At 61.1% G+C, this 14566-nt stretch overlaps 1 protein-coding gene across 1 annotated transcript in view; it reads right to left on the reverse strand.

The window, feature by feature from the left end:
* The window catches only part of CAPN2 (calpain 2), a 49162-nt gene that overhangs the window by 15331 nt on the left and 19265 nt on the right, over positions 1 to 14566 (reverse strand). The window contains exons 3-10 of the mRNA XM_045860550.1: positions 9496 to 9614; positions 8322 to 8455; positions 6990 to 7158; positions 5820 to 5903; positions 4336 to 4421; positions 3440 to 3514; positions 2612 to 2772; positions 738 to 907 (exon numbers count right to left, since the gene is read on the reverse strand). Coding sequence (XP_045716506.1) covers positions 738 to 907; positions 2612 to 2772; positions 3440 to 3514; positions 4336 to 4421; positions 5820 to 5903; positions 6990 to 7158; positions 8322 to 8455; positions 9496 to 9614 — 998 coding nt within the window. The remainder of the gene's footprint in view (positions 1 to 737; positions 908 to 2611; positions 2773 to 3439; positions 3515 to 4335; positions 4422 to 5819; positions 5904 to 6989; positions 7159 to 8321; positions 8456 to 9495; positions 9615 to 14566) is intronic.

Here is a 14566-nt window from a genome sequence, read left to right on the forward strand (position 1 = left end):
CCCCCCTGGTTCCACCCGAGTTCGCCCCCTTTAGCTGCCCTGCAGTCCCCCTGGACCCTGCCCCCTGCCCCCCGATCCGAGGCTGTGAGAGGCTCTGTTCCGTGCTGCAGAGTGGCGTGGGGGAGGGGCGTCCAGGGGCCCAGCCCCTCGGTCACTGTCATCTCCACCTCCACCCCCATCCCCACCCCGGAGAGGGAGAGGTGGCTGGCCCAGGGTGGCAGCCCGTGGCCTGTGGCGGAGCCGGGCTCTTCCTTAATGTGATGCAGAAAGAAAGAAGGGCACCCGGGCAGTGAGGGCGCCCGTGTGGAAACGGGGCTCCAGCCAGCGAGCCTGCGGCTCCCTGTCCCGAGCGCCAGGCCCACCGCCTGGCTGGGCTCTGCCCCACCGCCGCCGGATCGCTGGTTCAGTTCCCGCCCTCCCAGTGTTTCCTGGTGCGGGGCCAGGAAACGCTGTTCTCAGCTTCTGTTGCCTGTTTTTCGGGGATTGGTGGGCCGACCAGAGTGCCGGGTGTGGGGGCCCATGAGAAGGGCCATGAGGGTCTTTGACAGGGTGACACGGGCAACCAGCCAAGGGCTTGGGATTGGGACCCCCTGGTGACACAGAGCCAGTGCGGGGGGGGGGGGGCTCCCTGTGGCCTCGCTTTCCCTGGGCCACGCTCCCTGCCTGGGGTCCCATCTCCGGTTCTGCCCGGGGTGGGGGTGGCCGTCCTCCCGGGGGCCGCACCCCGCTCTGCCCACCTCGTAGATGCCGAAGCCGATGGTGTGCATGTCCTCGCCCATCTTCCTCTGCCGCCGCCGGTGCTTCTGGATGAGGCCCACCAGGAAGGTGCAGCCTCTCTCGCCGTTGTCCTGGTCCTCGTCCTCCTCCTCCAGCTTGATCAGGTACTGGGGGTTCATCCAGAACGTGTCTGCGCGGACGGGGCTGGGGTCAGTCGCCCGAGCAGGTGGCCTGGGCGGGGGCGGGGGGGGGGAGGGCTGTGCCCTCGTCTCCCGGAAGGAGGGGCTGAGAGGCCGGAGAAGGCGGGAGAAGGCGGCAGACCCTGGGGTGGGGGACTGGTCGGCAGCCCCTCGGGGTGGCAGCAGCGACGGTGGGCCGGGGTGGCCGGCGCTTGTCTGAATCTCTCGGGGAGAAGTTAGGAGCTTCCCTTGCAGCGCCCTCCCGTGCGCCCCAGGCTGGCGTCTCTCGGAGACCGTTTCTGCCCCCCTGGAATGGGGTGGGTAGCGCTGCGGCCCCCGGTCCTGGTACCTTCCCCTCCCCAGAGGTCTGAGATGGGCCTGGCTGAGGAGACTCGGGGACTAGCTCCCGCTCCCCCTCAGTGAGCCCAGAACATCCTTCCATTCTGTGTCCCTTGTCCTCCTGGCCTGTCCCCTTGGCCACCCCCAGGTGTCTCTGTCCTCCCCACTTCCAAACCCACTTCCAGGAGGGACCTGGGGTGCATTCACGAGTGAGGGGAGGTGGGCCGGTGGCCGTCCCTTGCCTAATGGAACAAAACTCTAATTGTGGAACCAGAGGCGCCCCCTAGTGCAGGGCCTGGCGCACGCTGGCTCTGCAGGCTGCCGGTGCCCGTTTTTGTAAATAAAGTTTTATTGGAACACAGCCATGTCCGTTCATTGAAGTATGGCTGCCTTCAGGCTGCAGCAGTGCAGGTGAGTAGTTGCCGTAGAGACCGTCTGGCCCTTAAGAGAGCGTCTGTGATCCCTGACCCAGGGGGCAGGAGAGAGAGACGTTTCTGTCTGGGGCGAGGGTCTCCCCGGTTCCTCTTGCCCTGCCCCGTGGGGGCTGCATAGTTGCGGCAAAGGATTAAAACCACTGGAGGCAGAGGCACGGTCCCAGCAGGCCCCGGGCTGACCACTCGCTCTGTGGCCCATGTTTAGAGCCTCTGTTTCCTCGTTGGTAACAGACCACCAATATCTGACCGTGACCTGCCACCGGGGCACCTAGAACACCGAACCCACAGCCCGCCAGTCCGGGCAGCCACTCGCCCTCTGCAAACCCTCGTCCTACAGACAGAGAGTAAGTACCACGAAGGGCCTGCCTCCCGAGCTGGTTGTGAGGGTGTAGTGGAATCCTGTGTACTCCTAGCCCCCGACGGTGCCCCCCTAACTGGCAGATGGCATCCTGTTTCTGAGGGCCATGGGGACAGGCGGCCTGGACCGTCAAGGCAGAAGGGCCGGGAGAGTGCACGGAGGCTGGACCAGAGGAGAAACACACCCTCACCCTGACCTAGCAGGGCCAGCGGCATGTGCCGAGTGAACTGGGCGCTGGGGTTGCTGGGCTGGGCTGGGCTGGGCTGGACACGCGCAGGCCCAGGGGACCAGGTCGCCCCGCAGGGCTGGGCTGCAGGGCTCGGGTGGATAGAGAGGCCCCCGGGTGGGAAGTGGGACTGAGCGCTGCCTCCGTGGGCTGGTGGAGAGGCCCTGGTACAGGGAACCTGGGGCGTGCAGGGGACATCACAGGCCTGGGGAGGGAGGCAGGTGAGTGCAGGGACCAGGAAAGGCTGTGGAGGTGGAGACTCAGGGAGATGGCAGGCAGAGGGCCAGTGGGCAGGAGCCGCCTCCTCTGGGCCTCCCGGCTGCGGGGGCAGCACAGCAAGGCATCCAGGCGGTCTTACTCGGGTAGTTCCTGCAGCCTCCCGCGGTGGAGCCGCGCCGCCAGTTCCCGTCCATCTTGGTGAGCTTCCACTTCTTGTAGCTGTCGCTGGTGAGGGTGTCGGGCGTGAGGTTGCAGATCTCCAGGCGGGAGTAGTGCCTCAGGAAGTCGCTGAAGGACATCCTGGCAGGGGAGGGACACGGGCATCCGGTCACGGGAGGGCACGGCCTTGACCAAGGCCAGGAGCAGCCGGGAGACGGGGCCTGGGGGCCGGGTGGCCGCTGGATCCGCAGTGAGAAGGCCCGGGTTCCGCCCCCCGTGCTGCCCCCTGGTAGCCCGGCGACTCTGAGCAAGTTCCTTAGGCCTCCTCGAATCCCAGACCTCCCTCTGTAAAAACGGGAGCCCCGAGAATGAAACGACACGACACGTGGGCGCCCGTCTGGTCAACGGGGAGTCGTCAGGGGGACGCGGTCACACGGTGGCCAGGACACACACACGTGAGGGCCCACCGCGCTCCCGAGGGGCCCAGTGTCCCAGGGCGACGTTGGGGTGAACCTCCAGAGAAACGCCCGTCTTTCCCCCGTTTCCCCTTGGGGCCTGAGCGTGCCTGCAGGGCCCTCACGGCCTCTCCGGGCGGCTGCTCGGCTCCGAACCCCACGGTGGGATGGACGCATGGAAGAGCTTGCAGAACTTATTTGTCCGGGGTCTTACAGTGACTTAGAGCAACGACAACCCCTGGATCCCTCGCCCTGGGCCCTCCACACGATACTCTCGCTGCTTTTCGAGCAAAGACGGCGGAGCAGACCCCTCCTTCCCCGAAGCCCCCCTCCCACCCCCGCGATCATCTCACCAGAATTCCCCGTCTTCACGCCTTTGGGTCAGCCGCTCCTTCTCCTCTGGGTCCACAGTGTTCCAGTTGGGGCAGCTGGAAAAAAAACCAAGGCCCCGGAGAGCCGTGAGCAAGTGATGTGGGGCGATGGCGTCTCCCCAAGGCCCCCGACACTGAGGGCCGGGGACATGCTGCTCAGGAGGGAGGTGACGCAGACAACGTGTGGCTAAGAGGTGCCGGGGAGCAGGCGGGAGATGCGTCGTCCCGGGAGGGCGTAGCGAGGGGGCGTCCAGGAAACGGACACAGCCCCTTCAGAGGGAGACGACGGGGCGCCGTGGCCGGGCCGGGACAGGCCGGCAGCAGGCACGGGGGTGTCCAGACTGCAGACCACGGGCCGCCTGCGTCCCAGGACAGCTAGGAACGCAGCCCAATGCAAAATCGTGAATTTACTTAAAACACGATGAGGTTTTTTTGTGATAACATGTCGCAGTGTATTTAACGTGTGGCCCAAGACAGCTCTTCTTCTTCCAGGGCGGCCCAGAGACGCTGAATACACGGAAAGTTTGGACGCCCCTGGTACCTCCTTGGGAGAGAACAGGAGCTTGGGGGAAGGAAGGTGTGTCCCCCCTCCCCCCGCCTCCCCGCAAGGTCCAGCAGCAGGTGAGTCTGAGCGAGGGAAAGGTGGGGTGGGAGGCGATGAGAGGACTGAGCCTGGGCCTCCCAAACGGCACCCAGATAGCTGGATGTGCTGGTTCCAAAGAGCTTTAGGGGGCCCACCTGCCCCGTGGGCCCCCCTCGGTGTGGCCTGTGCTCTCAGGGGGGCGTATTCCTCAGCACCGTGCGGGGAGCCCTCCCTCCGTCTGCCCCAGGTCTCCCGGCAGGATGCCCCTCCCAGGCCCCCGAGGTGCCCCCCTCACTTGTCGCTCCACTTCCCGGTCCACTCCACCTCTCCCCAGGGATTCCGGATGCGGATCAGCTTCTGCAGGCTTCCTCTGCTTTCCACCTGCGGGGCGGGGCAGTGGGGAGGGAGGGGGGGGTGCGTTCAGCTGGGCCTGGAGGTTCTCGGGGCCCAAGGCCTCCTCCCTGAGCAGGGGGTCTGAGTCCAGGTTATGTCTGTGTGTGTGTGTGGGGGGGGGGGTCACAAAAAGGCAGAGCCCCACCGCTCGCTGCCCACTTCAGTGGCTCCTAGGACCCAGCCCTTGGAGGATCTGGGCTCCTCAGCATCTGTCGTGAGGCTGAGGCACAAGGGCACGTATTCTAGAGCCGCACTGAGCCGCAGTTCAACTGTAACAGACGTGCTCTTGTCCTCGGGGCTCAGGGAAGCCCTGCCGCCCGTCAGGAGGACACGGGTGACAAGCAGCTGTGGTGCGTGGTTCCTGATCGGATCCTGGGGTTGGGGGGGAGCACTCTGTAACGGGTGCTTGGGGGAAAATATAATATGGACTACAGATGAGGTGATGTTATTGAATTAGTGTGTATTTTATTGGGCCTGAAAAGGACACCGGGGTTTTTACGTAAGAGAATGGAAGTGCTGTAACGCCTGCGAGCTCCGTCCAGACGGCCCGGAAGAGGGTGCCCACGCGAGGAGGGACGGGACAGACGCGGCAGAACGTCACCCGCTGGCGAGTCCAGGGCAACAGCATCTGCACGGTTCCTGCACTATTCTGTCCACTTTTCTACACACTTGAAATTTTTCAAAATGAAAAGATACGTGTGTCCAGGGCAAGGACAACAAATATCAAGGGAAAAAGAAAACCACTGGGCACATTAGAAGACCTAAGATGGAGTCTGGGTTTCGTCACTGACAGTGAACTTGGGGGCCGCTTAATACTGTTTTGTAATAATATCAGCAGCAGCAAGTACATCTGCGCGTACTTGACACAATGTTCCAGGCGCAGTCGGAGCACTTGACCAGAATCACCGCAGCGACCGCACGGTGGTGGGTATTATCATTCCCAATTTCAAGGTGAGGACACTAGGGGCAGAGTTCAAAGTAACTCGCTGGGGCCACAGAGCTGGCGAGCGGCAGAGTCAGGCTGGAACGCTAATTCGGGCAGTGACGCTTCTGGGAGGCCGAATGTGACAGCACCGGGGAGAGTATAATACACTATACAGAAGCAAAGTGTCCTGTCTTTAGTTTTAGCGGGCCCAGAGGAGTAAGGTAGTTCCGAAACTCAGCACAATCACAATCAGAGCGCCTGGCACCGGACCCGGCGGCCACCAGGGGGCGGCGTGCGCCTGCGGACCCCAAGCTCCGGAAGGAACCGGAAAGGACAGCCCAGTGAGTCCCGCCCGAACGTCAGGAATGCGCGGCCTCCGCAGAAACAGCTGTGGGAACTCGAGGGCCCCACCCTGCAGTCCCAGGCAGAGAACGACCTTGGAACCCCCCTGCAGGCATTACCTCCTCGGCTCCGGTGACGGAGTACGCGTGCCCCTTCACCAGCTTCTGGAACGTGACGGCCTCTGAGTCTGCCATACTGGTGATCTGGAAACAGGGGAAGATCAGCCCTGGCTGGCGCATCTGGCCTGCCCCCCATCGTCCCCTGCTTGCTCCCTGGGATCCGAGGGGCTGGGAGATGCGGGGCGCACACAACTGCAGGGGCGTGGCCTGGAGGGCGTGGCCCTGGGGGCGTGGCCCGGCAGGACAGAGCTGTGCTTTCCCCCTCTTGGACCACCTCCTGCTACCACTTTGAGATGCTGACCCGCGTTTACAACCAGAGCAAAGGCTAAACGCAACAACCGTTAGGGAGAAGGAGCACCTGCGTGAACGCGTGTGCATGGCGCATTCACAGATTTCTGCGGGTTGAGGAGGGCGGAGTTAGGACCCTCCAAGGAGAGCAGGTTGGTGAGCACCTGGGCTCAGGACAGTCACCAGACAGCATCAGGTGGCCCTGCACAGGGTGTCTTGGCAAATCTGAAGGTGGGCTGTGGGCAGGAAGGGTTTTGTGCCTCAACGTGGCCTTCAGAAAGAGTTTGAGAATCCCTGCCTGGCGCTGGACAGAGATCTGGGCCCTGGGAGCCAAGGCTTGTTTTCTCTGACCCACAGGGATGGGGACCTGGATAGGACAGGGCTTGGGGGTGGGCCCAGCCTTTGCCTGGAGGCTCCTTGAGGAGAGGCAGCACCCCACCTCGCTTCCCCTGGTGAGGTTTGCCGGCAAGGCTAGAACAAGGACATGGTTCCTTCTGTGCCTGGGGAAGTCTTCCCACAGGCCGTGAACCCTGTGGCGGTGCCAGAAAGGGCCGCCGGGCTCTAGGCACAGGCCCTGCAGGGAGGGGTTCCCTCAGGACCAGCAGAGGGCAGGGGACCTGTGGCCTGGGTGGTGATTCACAGGAGGCTGAGGGTGGAACATGGGCTGGAGAGGGAAGGGCTGGAGGTACCATCACCCCTTCCCTTGTACCCCAGACAGCCTGGCCGTTGCCTAGCAACCCCTGGGGTCCAGGTGATGCTCCGTAAGGTGGACAGGGATGGGCTAAGGCTGCAAATGGGGCAGCGGGTTTCCTCGGGCACTGCTGGAGGCTCCCCCAGCTGCACCGGGCCAGGCCCGGGGTCGGGAGGGCGGCCGGCACTCACGTCAATGGAGCAGCCCAGGAGGGAGCCTTTCTGCAGAGCCTTCTGGATGATCTTGAACAGGTTGGAGGGGGCCTTCCTCAGCTCATACCACTCGGCGATGCCGCCCGTGAAGTCCTCGAAGCCCTCGGTGGTGGCGCCCCCTGAGAGTGCTTCATAGCAGCCGTTGACCCTGCGGGACGGGAAGACACACCACTGCCCCCTGCTGCTGACACCATGACCTTTCATCGGGCCCCTTTCTCGATGCCTCCTTTGCTGGACACTCCAAGGACCCTCTGCTCAGGCTCTCCTGGCCTTTGTCTCCAACGCAGGGTGCCCACCAGGGCCGGAGACCATCTCCCCAGTTGCCATTTCCCTGGTCCTTTCAAAGTTCCTTAAACTCTCTAGAACCTGAGAGCTGGAAGGCCCTGCGTGATGCTCCGTTCCAGCCTCCTGCATGGATCCTTCCTGCTTCCTGACAGGAAGGGGGAGGTCTGCCCCTCAGCTATTTGGCATTTATCGCTTTACAAAGACAACGATTCAATAACGAAGGCCCTTTCCTGGAGCAGCAGGCGGCGCTTGGGGGGGGGGGCTCACTGCTCCCCACCGTCGATGTGGGCAACCTTTGGCTTCTCTAACTCTACGATTTGAGCACGTGACTTAGAAGTGGCGCTCAGGGCCAGATTCTCATGGCTGGGCCTGTGCACCCTGGCCCTCCTCCCTGGCAGGGGCCGTGAGACCAGAGATCCCCGATGCCCGAGAGCTGGTCACTTCAACGGACCGAGCCCAGGCGGCACGGCCAGGACGAGGCCATTCTGGAGGGGAGTGGACGCAGGCCTTCCCATGGACCATAGGCAGTGTGGAGCACCGGACAGCCGGACTCTGGGCCATGTGGGTGGGACACAGCTGGGAAGAGTCCGTACGCAACCATTTCTAACCAGAGACACCACCTATCCTGGGCCGGTTCCCGTCGTTCCCACGCCTCTGCCACGGGTGGTTTGGCCCACCGGCAGCAGCGCGTTGCTGGATTTAGCTGACGAAAATGTGACATGGCCTGCCAAGGAAGCCCGAGGTCCCGCTCAGGGCCGGCGCGCCCAGGGCCCCAGTCCGCTCCTGTGCGTTTGGTGCCAGTGGCAGCAGAGGCCACTGGCCAGTGCGCAGCGGCCAGCCCCGGGGCACGCATCTGAGTTCTCCTTGAACTCAGAGCCCAGGTTAGGCCACAGTCATTCTTCCACAGAACAGGCCTCCTGCTCAAGCGGCCTGTGGGTCGTTCCTGATGGTTTTCGGCATCTGGGGCAACGGGGGAGGGGTGGGTGGGGAGGGCAGGCCGTCGCAGGGAAAGGCACGGCCACTTACTTGGCGTAGGCCTTCTCCAGCAGGGCGCTCCAGAACTCGCTCCCCTCCGCAGAGTGCACGAACAGCAGCTCCCCGTCCTTGGTGGGCAGCCGGTCGTCCACCACCACCTCCACCCACTCGCCGTACTGCCAGAACTGGGGGCGAAGGAGGGGAGGGGGTGGCGTGGGGTGGGCTGGAGGAGCAGCCGGTGGCAGCATGGGGACCTCAAGCCTCAGCTGCAGCCGGCCCCCCTCAGCCTTCCCCCCCCCCCCACACAAAACCCTCTGCAGTGGAAGAGGGGGCAGCGAGGGTCAGCTGAGCCCGCCTGGGGGAGCTGCTGCTTCTCAGTCTCCTCCTGTGGGCAAGCACTCGGGCCCTGCACCTCAAGCTTTTAAAAATCCTTCCCACTCGCCACCGTAATAGGGGGACAGTGAGCAGTCCCTTAACATTCCGTCTTAGACCTCAAATGATAAACTTCTTCCAACACCTGGGAGTGGCTTCCTAAGTCAGTCTGTCCTCCCTCCCTCCCGCCTGTCCCAAGGAGCTCCCCGCTGCCATCCTCCTGGGGCCCCGAGTCGGGAGCCGGCCAGGGAGCTTGCTGCTGTTTATCTGTCCTTCGGAGAAGAGCGAGTCGTAGGAGTCTGCGGATGCTGGGGACTGATGAGTTTGGCCATGCCTGCAGACCTGTCCCTGGGCCCCCTGGACTTGTTCTTAGTCCCCCAGGACCTGTCCCTGGGCCCCTGGAACTGTCCCTAGTCCCCCCAGGACCTGTCCCTAGCCCCCGGACCTGTCCCTAGGCCCCAGAACCTGTCCCTAGTTCCCCCAGGACCTGTCCCTAGCCCCCGGACCTGTCCCTAGGCCCCAGAACCTGTCCCTAGTTCCCCCAGGACCTGTCCCTGGGCCCCAGAACTGTCCCTAGTTCTCCCAGGACCTGTCCCTGGGCCCCCAGAACCTGTCCCTAGTTCCCCCAGGACCTGTCCCTAGGCCCCCAGACCTGTCCCTGGGCCCCAGAACCTGTCCCTAGTTCCCCCAGGACCTGTCCCTGGGCCCCAGAACCTGTCCCTAGTTCCCCCAGAACCTGTCCCTAGTTCCCCCAGGACCTGTCTCTAGCCCCCAGGACCTGTCCCTGGCCCCCAGGACCTGTCCCTGGCCCCCAGACCTGCTGGGGAGAAGCGTGGGCCAGTCACTAGGTTACCTGGAAGCGGAAGATCCCTGCGTAGTTCTCCTGGAAGCTCTGGTCTAAGGGGACGACTCGGGCCAGGATTTCCTCATTCAGGGTGAGGGAGGCGATGGCCGCCAACAGCCAGCAGTCACCTGTGGACACAGCACGGGAGGCTCTCCTCAGAGGGGTCTCGGTGCCCCGGGTGGGGTGGGGGGGTTAAACGTCTGTCCTACCCCTGCGAGCTGGAAGCCTCAGCTGCGTGTGTGGCAGAGCCGTGTGGCCGAGGGCCCTGGCGTGAGGGCGGGTAGGGGCTGGGGTGGGTAGGGGCTGGGGTGAGGCAGTGCGGGCAATGCCGAGGGAGGAACGTTTAGGGTGTGACAGCGGCTGGGTGGCGGGGGGAGAGCTCATTCTCCGGAAGACCCTGAGCTGTGTGCTGGCTGGACGGTGGCCTCACAGCCTGGCCCAGGCCTGGTGCCCGAGAGACGCTCGGCCAGGAGCATCCTGGAGTGGGGGGGTCTGCTCACAGCAGGGCCTCTGGGAACACGGGGTGCGTTAAAGGTGCGTCTGAGAGAGAGGAAGGAAATGCAGAGACAGATGGGAAGTGGTTGGACATCAGACGTCTTCCGGGAGAAGGAGGCAGAGGCCAGAGAAAGACACCCGCAGGCCCCCCAAGGGCAGAAGCACCCAGAGATGCAAAGGCAAGAGCCAGGAGTCAGAGACAGCACAGAGACCGGGCTCTGGCGTCGGGGTGGGGGGGCGCAGGCACATGGGCGCAGGTCACTTCTGGGGGGTGCGCACCAGGCGGGGGGTGGGCAAGGCCTGGGGCCGTCACGGCGGCAGCTGACCAGGCAGCCTGGCCCCTCCGCAGCCTCAGCGCCCTCCTCTGAGACGTCTGGGTAACTGTGGGAGGCGTGAGGAGAGCGAGTGTGTAAGGCGCTCACGCACACTCGGCGCCCGTGACAGCGCTCAGCACCATGGCCCTCTCGAGGGGTTAGCTGGAAGCGAGCTGGCGCCAGCCACCTCCAGGCTGCTGTGCAGACAGAGAGGAAGCTCACGCCCTCCTCAAGGAATGTCCACTTTCCATGACAACAATAGGAAACGGTCTTTGATGATCTGGATGTTCACTGTTGGATTTATTTTTACTGATTGGCAAGCCTAACGAAGTATTTTTAAAGTCCACCGCGTCCCTTGCATTCTGGGTGACTACTTAGCACCCGGATGGTTTTCGAGCCGGATAGTCCCGCCCATGTTCAGAAATGATGGGCGGTGCTCTTGGAGGCCTCCACGCACCAGGGACCTGTCGCTCTGTGGTCGGGGAGGCACGCCCCCTGCCCCCAGTGAGTCAGCAACCAAAGGAAGGTGAACACATCCTCTGGCTCCTTCAGTTGGGTGGGTGCTCGGTGCTGTGATTCACCTGTTGTTTGCCGGTCATTTGCTTTCCACCCGGTAACACTGCGGTTGCTGTGAGGAACCAGCCTCCCCACATTCTCGAGCTGTGAGGTGTCGGGGTTGCTGGCTGTGCCTCCGATTCCAGGGGTGAGCCTACGGCTCTCTCTGCCTCGTTCTTTCCTGGCTCCCGTTCTCAGGGAAGGCTCTGTGACCCAGCCAGAGCCAGTGAGGTGAAACGAGACTGTTACTGGTGCCTGGGGGAGAGTGACAGGTGGCCGTGTCTGCTGCATTGACTCTGTTATGACGCGTGGTCTCCCGTCTCCCACGGCTGAAGCCACCTGGTGTCTGTGGGAGGGACAGCCTGTCTGAAAAATGGAGCCCAGTCTGCAGGAAGACAGGCTGAGAGCTGGACAGAGAAAAACCAGGTCCTGGTGGAATCACTTGCGTTCCTGGATCACGCTGTACCTGAAGCCAGAATGCCTCGGATCTTTCAGTTACAAAAATTGATCAGGTCCCTGTTTCCTTATCCATTATGCAGGACTACAAGTCCCTGCGACTTCCCTGCTAGGGGAACTTGGGCGACAGCCAGTATTTATCGAGGCCTTCTCGGTAAATATGTGCCCGCCACTATCTTAAGTGCTTCAGTTTCTTTACCTCGTTCATCCCTCACAGCAGCTCTAGGAGGATGGCACTACGACCGTCTCCATGTCAAAGCTGAGATAACAAGGCTTGGGAGGTTAAGCGCGTTGTCAACAGTCAAAGAGTTACAAGCTTAAAAGGTGTGGTATTTCTGTGAAGTCTCTGAGCCACCCTTTTCGGTCAACTCAGCCTTTCTATAAATCAAACTAGGCTTTTTTTTTTTTGCACATGTTGAGAATAAACAGTTTGTAGAGAAACTTGGCAGCGAGAGTTTCCAGCTCCGGCCGTGGGAAAGGGGCGGAGGAGCCCCTGGTGGGGTGAATGGGCGTGGAGATCGACCTAGAGGAGCTGTCTTTGCACCTGATTCCACACCTGCCCGGTACGGCCCAGGCGATCCACGAACAGGAGACCTTCAGGCCTTTCCTGAGCGTCCCCCGACCTCCCAGTTCGACCTCGTCGCACTGTCCATCTTGGAGAACAGATTCACCAGGCTCCTGGGGTCACGGGAGCCTCCTCTTCCCCGCTCTTCCCTCCTCTTCCTCTGCCCTCAGGCCTTCTCGTGACTTCAGCCCTCCTCTGGGAAGCCGGAGCTGCCTACCATTCTCATTTTTCCTGAGCTTATTTGAGCTTTTCTCGGAATCTTATAAAATGCGTGGCTTTGGGTCTGGAGGCGGAAAGCCTTGTGGGTAAGAAAAGGCATGGGTCCAAGTGACAGGGTCCCAGAGGCAGAAGTTCTTCAGCCAGTTGCCCCCACGGTCCCTGAGGGTCTCCCATCGGATCCCGGAGCTCCCCCAGAAAGGCTGCCCAGGTCTGTGTGGCTGAGGAGAAGCCATCCGAACGTGCTCCTATTCTGTTTCCCTTACTAACAAGAGTTGATACTTGTGCATTGCACGTGTGTGTGGGTACCACACAGGTGTCTGTCTGCAGGACGCGTCGACTGCCTTTGTAGTTGTGGGGGTCACAGCTGAAGGTGCCACTATTCATGGGACAATGACTGCGTGCATGAAGGACCCGCTTCAGGTAGAGGTGCTGTGTTTTTTTTTCGTGGGTCACACATGTAGGTCCCTGCTGACTGCGCACCTGTCTCAGATTACTGCTGCTCACTCCAGACGTGGGCGCTCTTGCCACGTCCCAGAAATCAGTGGCCACACCTCCTGGCTCCCAGTGCTCACGAATTTGCGTGTCATCCTTGCACGGGGGCCACGCCAGTCATCTCTGTATCATTCACGATGTCAGCGCAGGTGCCGCCGAAGGGAGCACGTGGCTTCCAGTTTTCTCCCTTCGAGTCTCAGGGGCGTTTCTCCTGACCGCCTCACCTCCCTCCGTCCTTTGGAAGGGATTGCTTTTTTCATCTTTCGCCACGTTCCCCTAACTTGTTTCCTTTGAAAGGATTCCTGATCCCTGACTGTTTCCTAGAGGAGGAACCTGTGGCTTTAAGGGACTGAGTTACTTGTTTGAGGCCAAGGAACACATCCCGGCAGGGGCCGAGAGGGGCCAGGACCTGGATGCTGGATGTCCAGCCATTGTTCTTTCCACCAGCAGGAATTTAGAAGAACAAACCAACTAACTAAACAAATAGCTAACATTTTGCAAAATACTTCACAGTTTACAAAGAATGCATTCCCCATTTTATTTGATCTTCGCAGAAATCTGGTGAGACTTCTGTCCTTACTGTTAATCATCACCTGTTGGAAACGAAGAAATCGGAACTCGGGAAGTTCGTACGCCAGCTAACTGGCAGGCCTCTCGTGCAAACCCTCCGAACCCAAAGGCTGGGTTTCGTTTAAAAACTACACCGTGTTCGAGATGTCTTTTGGTCCAGGGTATCTGATTCCTGTCACTAGGGAGAGACTCCGCTGGGAATACCCAACTGCGATTTTCCGATTTCAGCCAAAGGGGTGGCAAGCCTGCCACTTCCTGAAACCCTGCACTGTATTTTAATGCCCTCGTTTTACCAGCTCATGAAATATGAAAACGCGTCCCCTATGCAGTGCAGCGAGATGCACTGAGGCAACAGGAGCGTGGCCTGTCACCGTGCAGCCAGGACCGTGGCACTAAGGTCATGACAAAGACGAGAGGAGACGAGAGTTAGATGCACGTTGCAGCGAAGATGTGCGAAGGTTTTCATCCGCTGCCCAAACACCGGGGTTGAAGGAGACTTAGAGTTCACTGGGAGAATGGCTAAGTTTTTGCCCTGGCCAGTGTGGCTCAGTGGATTGAGCTCAAGCCTGCAAACGGTTGTGGGTTCAATTCCCGGTCAGGGCATGTGCCTGAGTTGCGGGCCAGGCCTCTCTAGTTGGGTGCCTGTGAGAGGCAGCTGATTGATGTTTCTTTCCCTCCCTTTCTCCCTCCTTTCCCCTCTCTCTAAGAATAAATAAGTTAAATCTTAAAAAAAATTCTCTATATAAAAAAAGGATGTCTAGATTTCCAGTAGGGTTGAAGTGTTTGAAATCCAGTTTTATACTTCGGATTCCTTACCTTTCTCTCTCACCCAAGCAGCGAAATGTTTTTGACTAGCTGGGGAAGTTCCATGGCAGGGCCCATGTCTTCGATCGATTTATTATCTGCTCCTACAAGCTTTCTCAGCGCCGAGATCTGGCTGCGGATCATGATCGTTTGCATTCGTGGAGACCTACTGGGTGCCAGGCGCTGTGCTCAACGCTCTCCGTGCCTCTTCGCGCTGGTTCACGGTCACAGACGCATCCAGGCGGGCAGCTGCTCTGACCGCCCTCTGCCAGAACTGAGGAACCTGCGGTGTCAGGGGGCTGGAGGCTCAGCCAAAGGGCCCGGTTAACGAGGGGCCCGTCAGGTCCGTCTGAGCAAAGCGTTTGACATCTAACCTCAATGGTCTCCGTGGCACATAGGTGTCAGTTGCTAACTCACCTGCACAGGACATGGTCTTGGGGACTTTTGTCCTTGGGGGGGTGACTCGATTATGTCTCCGTGTCTGGGCAGCACTTGCTCTCTCACTGACTTCCTGCTCACTCCGCGTGGAGGCGTGGATGGCGGTCCCCGCGGGAGGGTTCTCGGCCCCTGTGGGCACCTGCCATACAGCCTCCTCAGGAGCAGCCTCATC

This window comes from Phyllostomus hastatus, unplaced genomic scaffold (genome assembly GCF_019186645.2).
Source record: "Phyllostomus hastatus isolate PE091 unplaced genomic scaffold, TTU_PhHast_1.1 phas_contig_148, whole genome shotgun sequence".
NCBI lineage: Eukaryota > Metazoa > Chordata > Mammalia > Chiroptera > Phyllostomidae > Phyllostomus > Phyllostomus hastatus.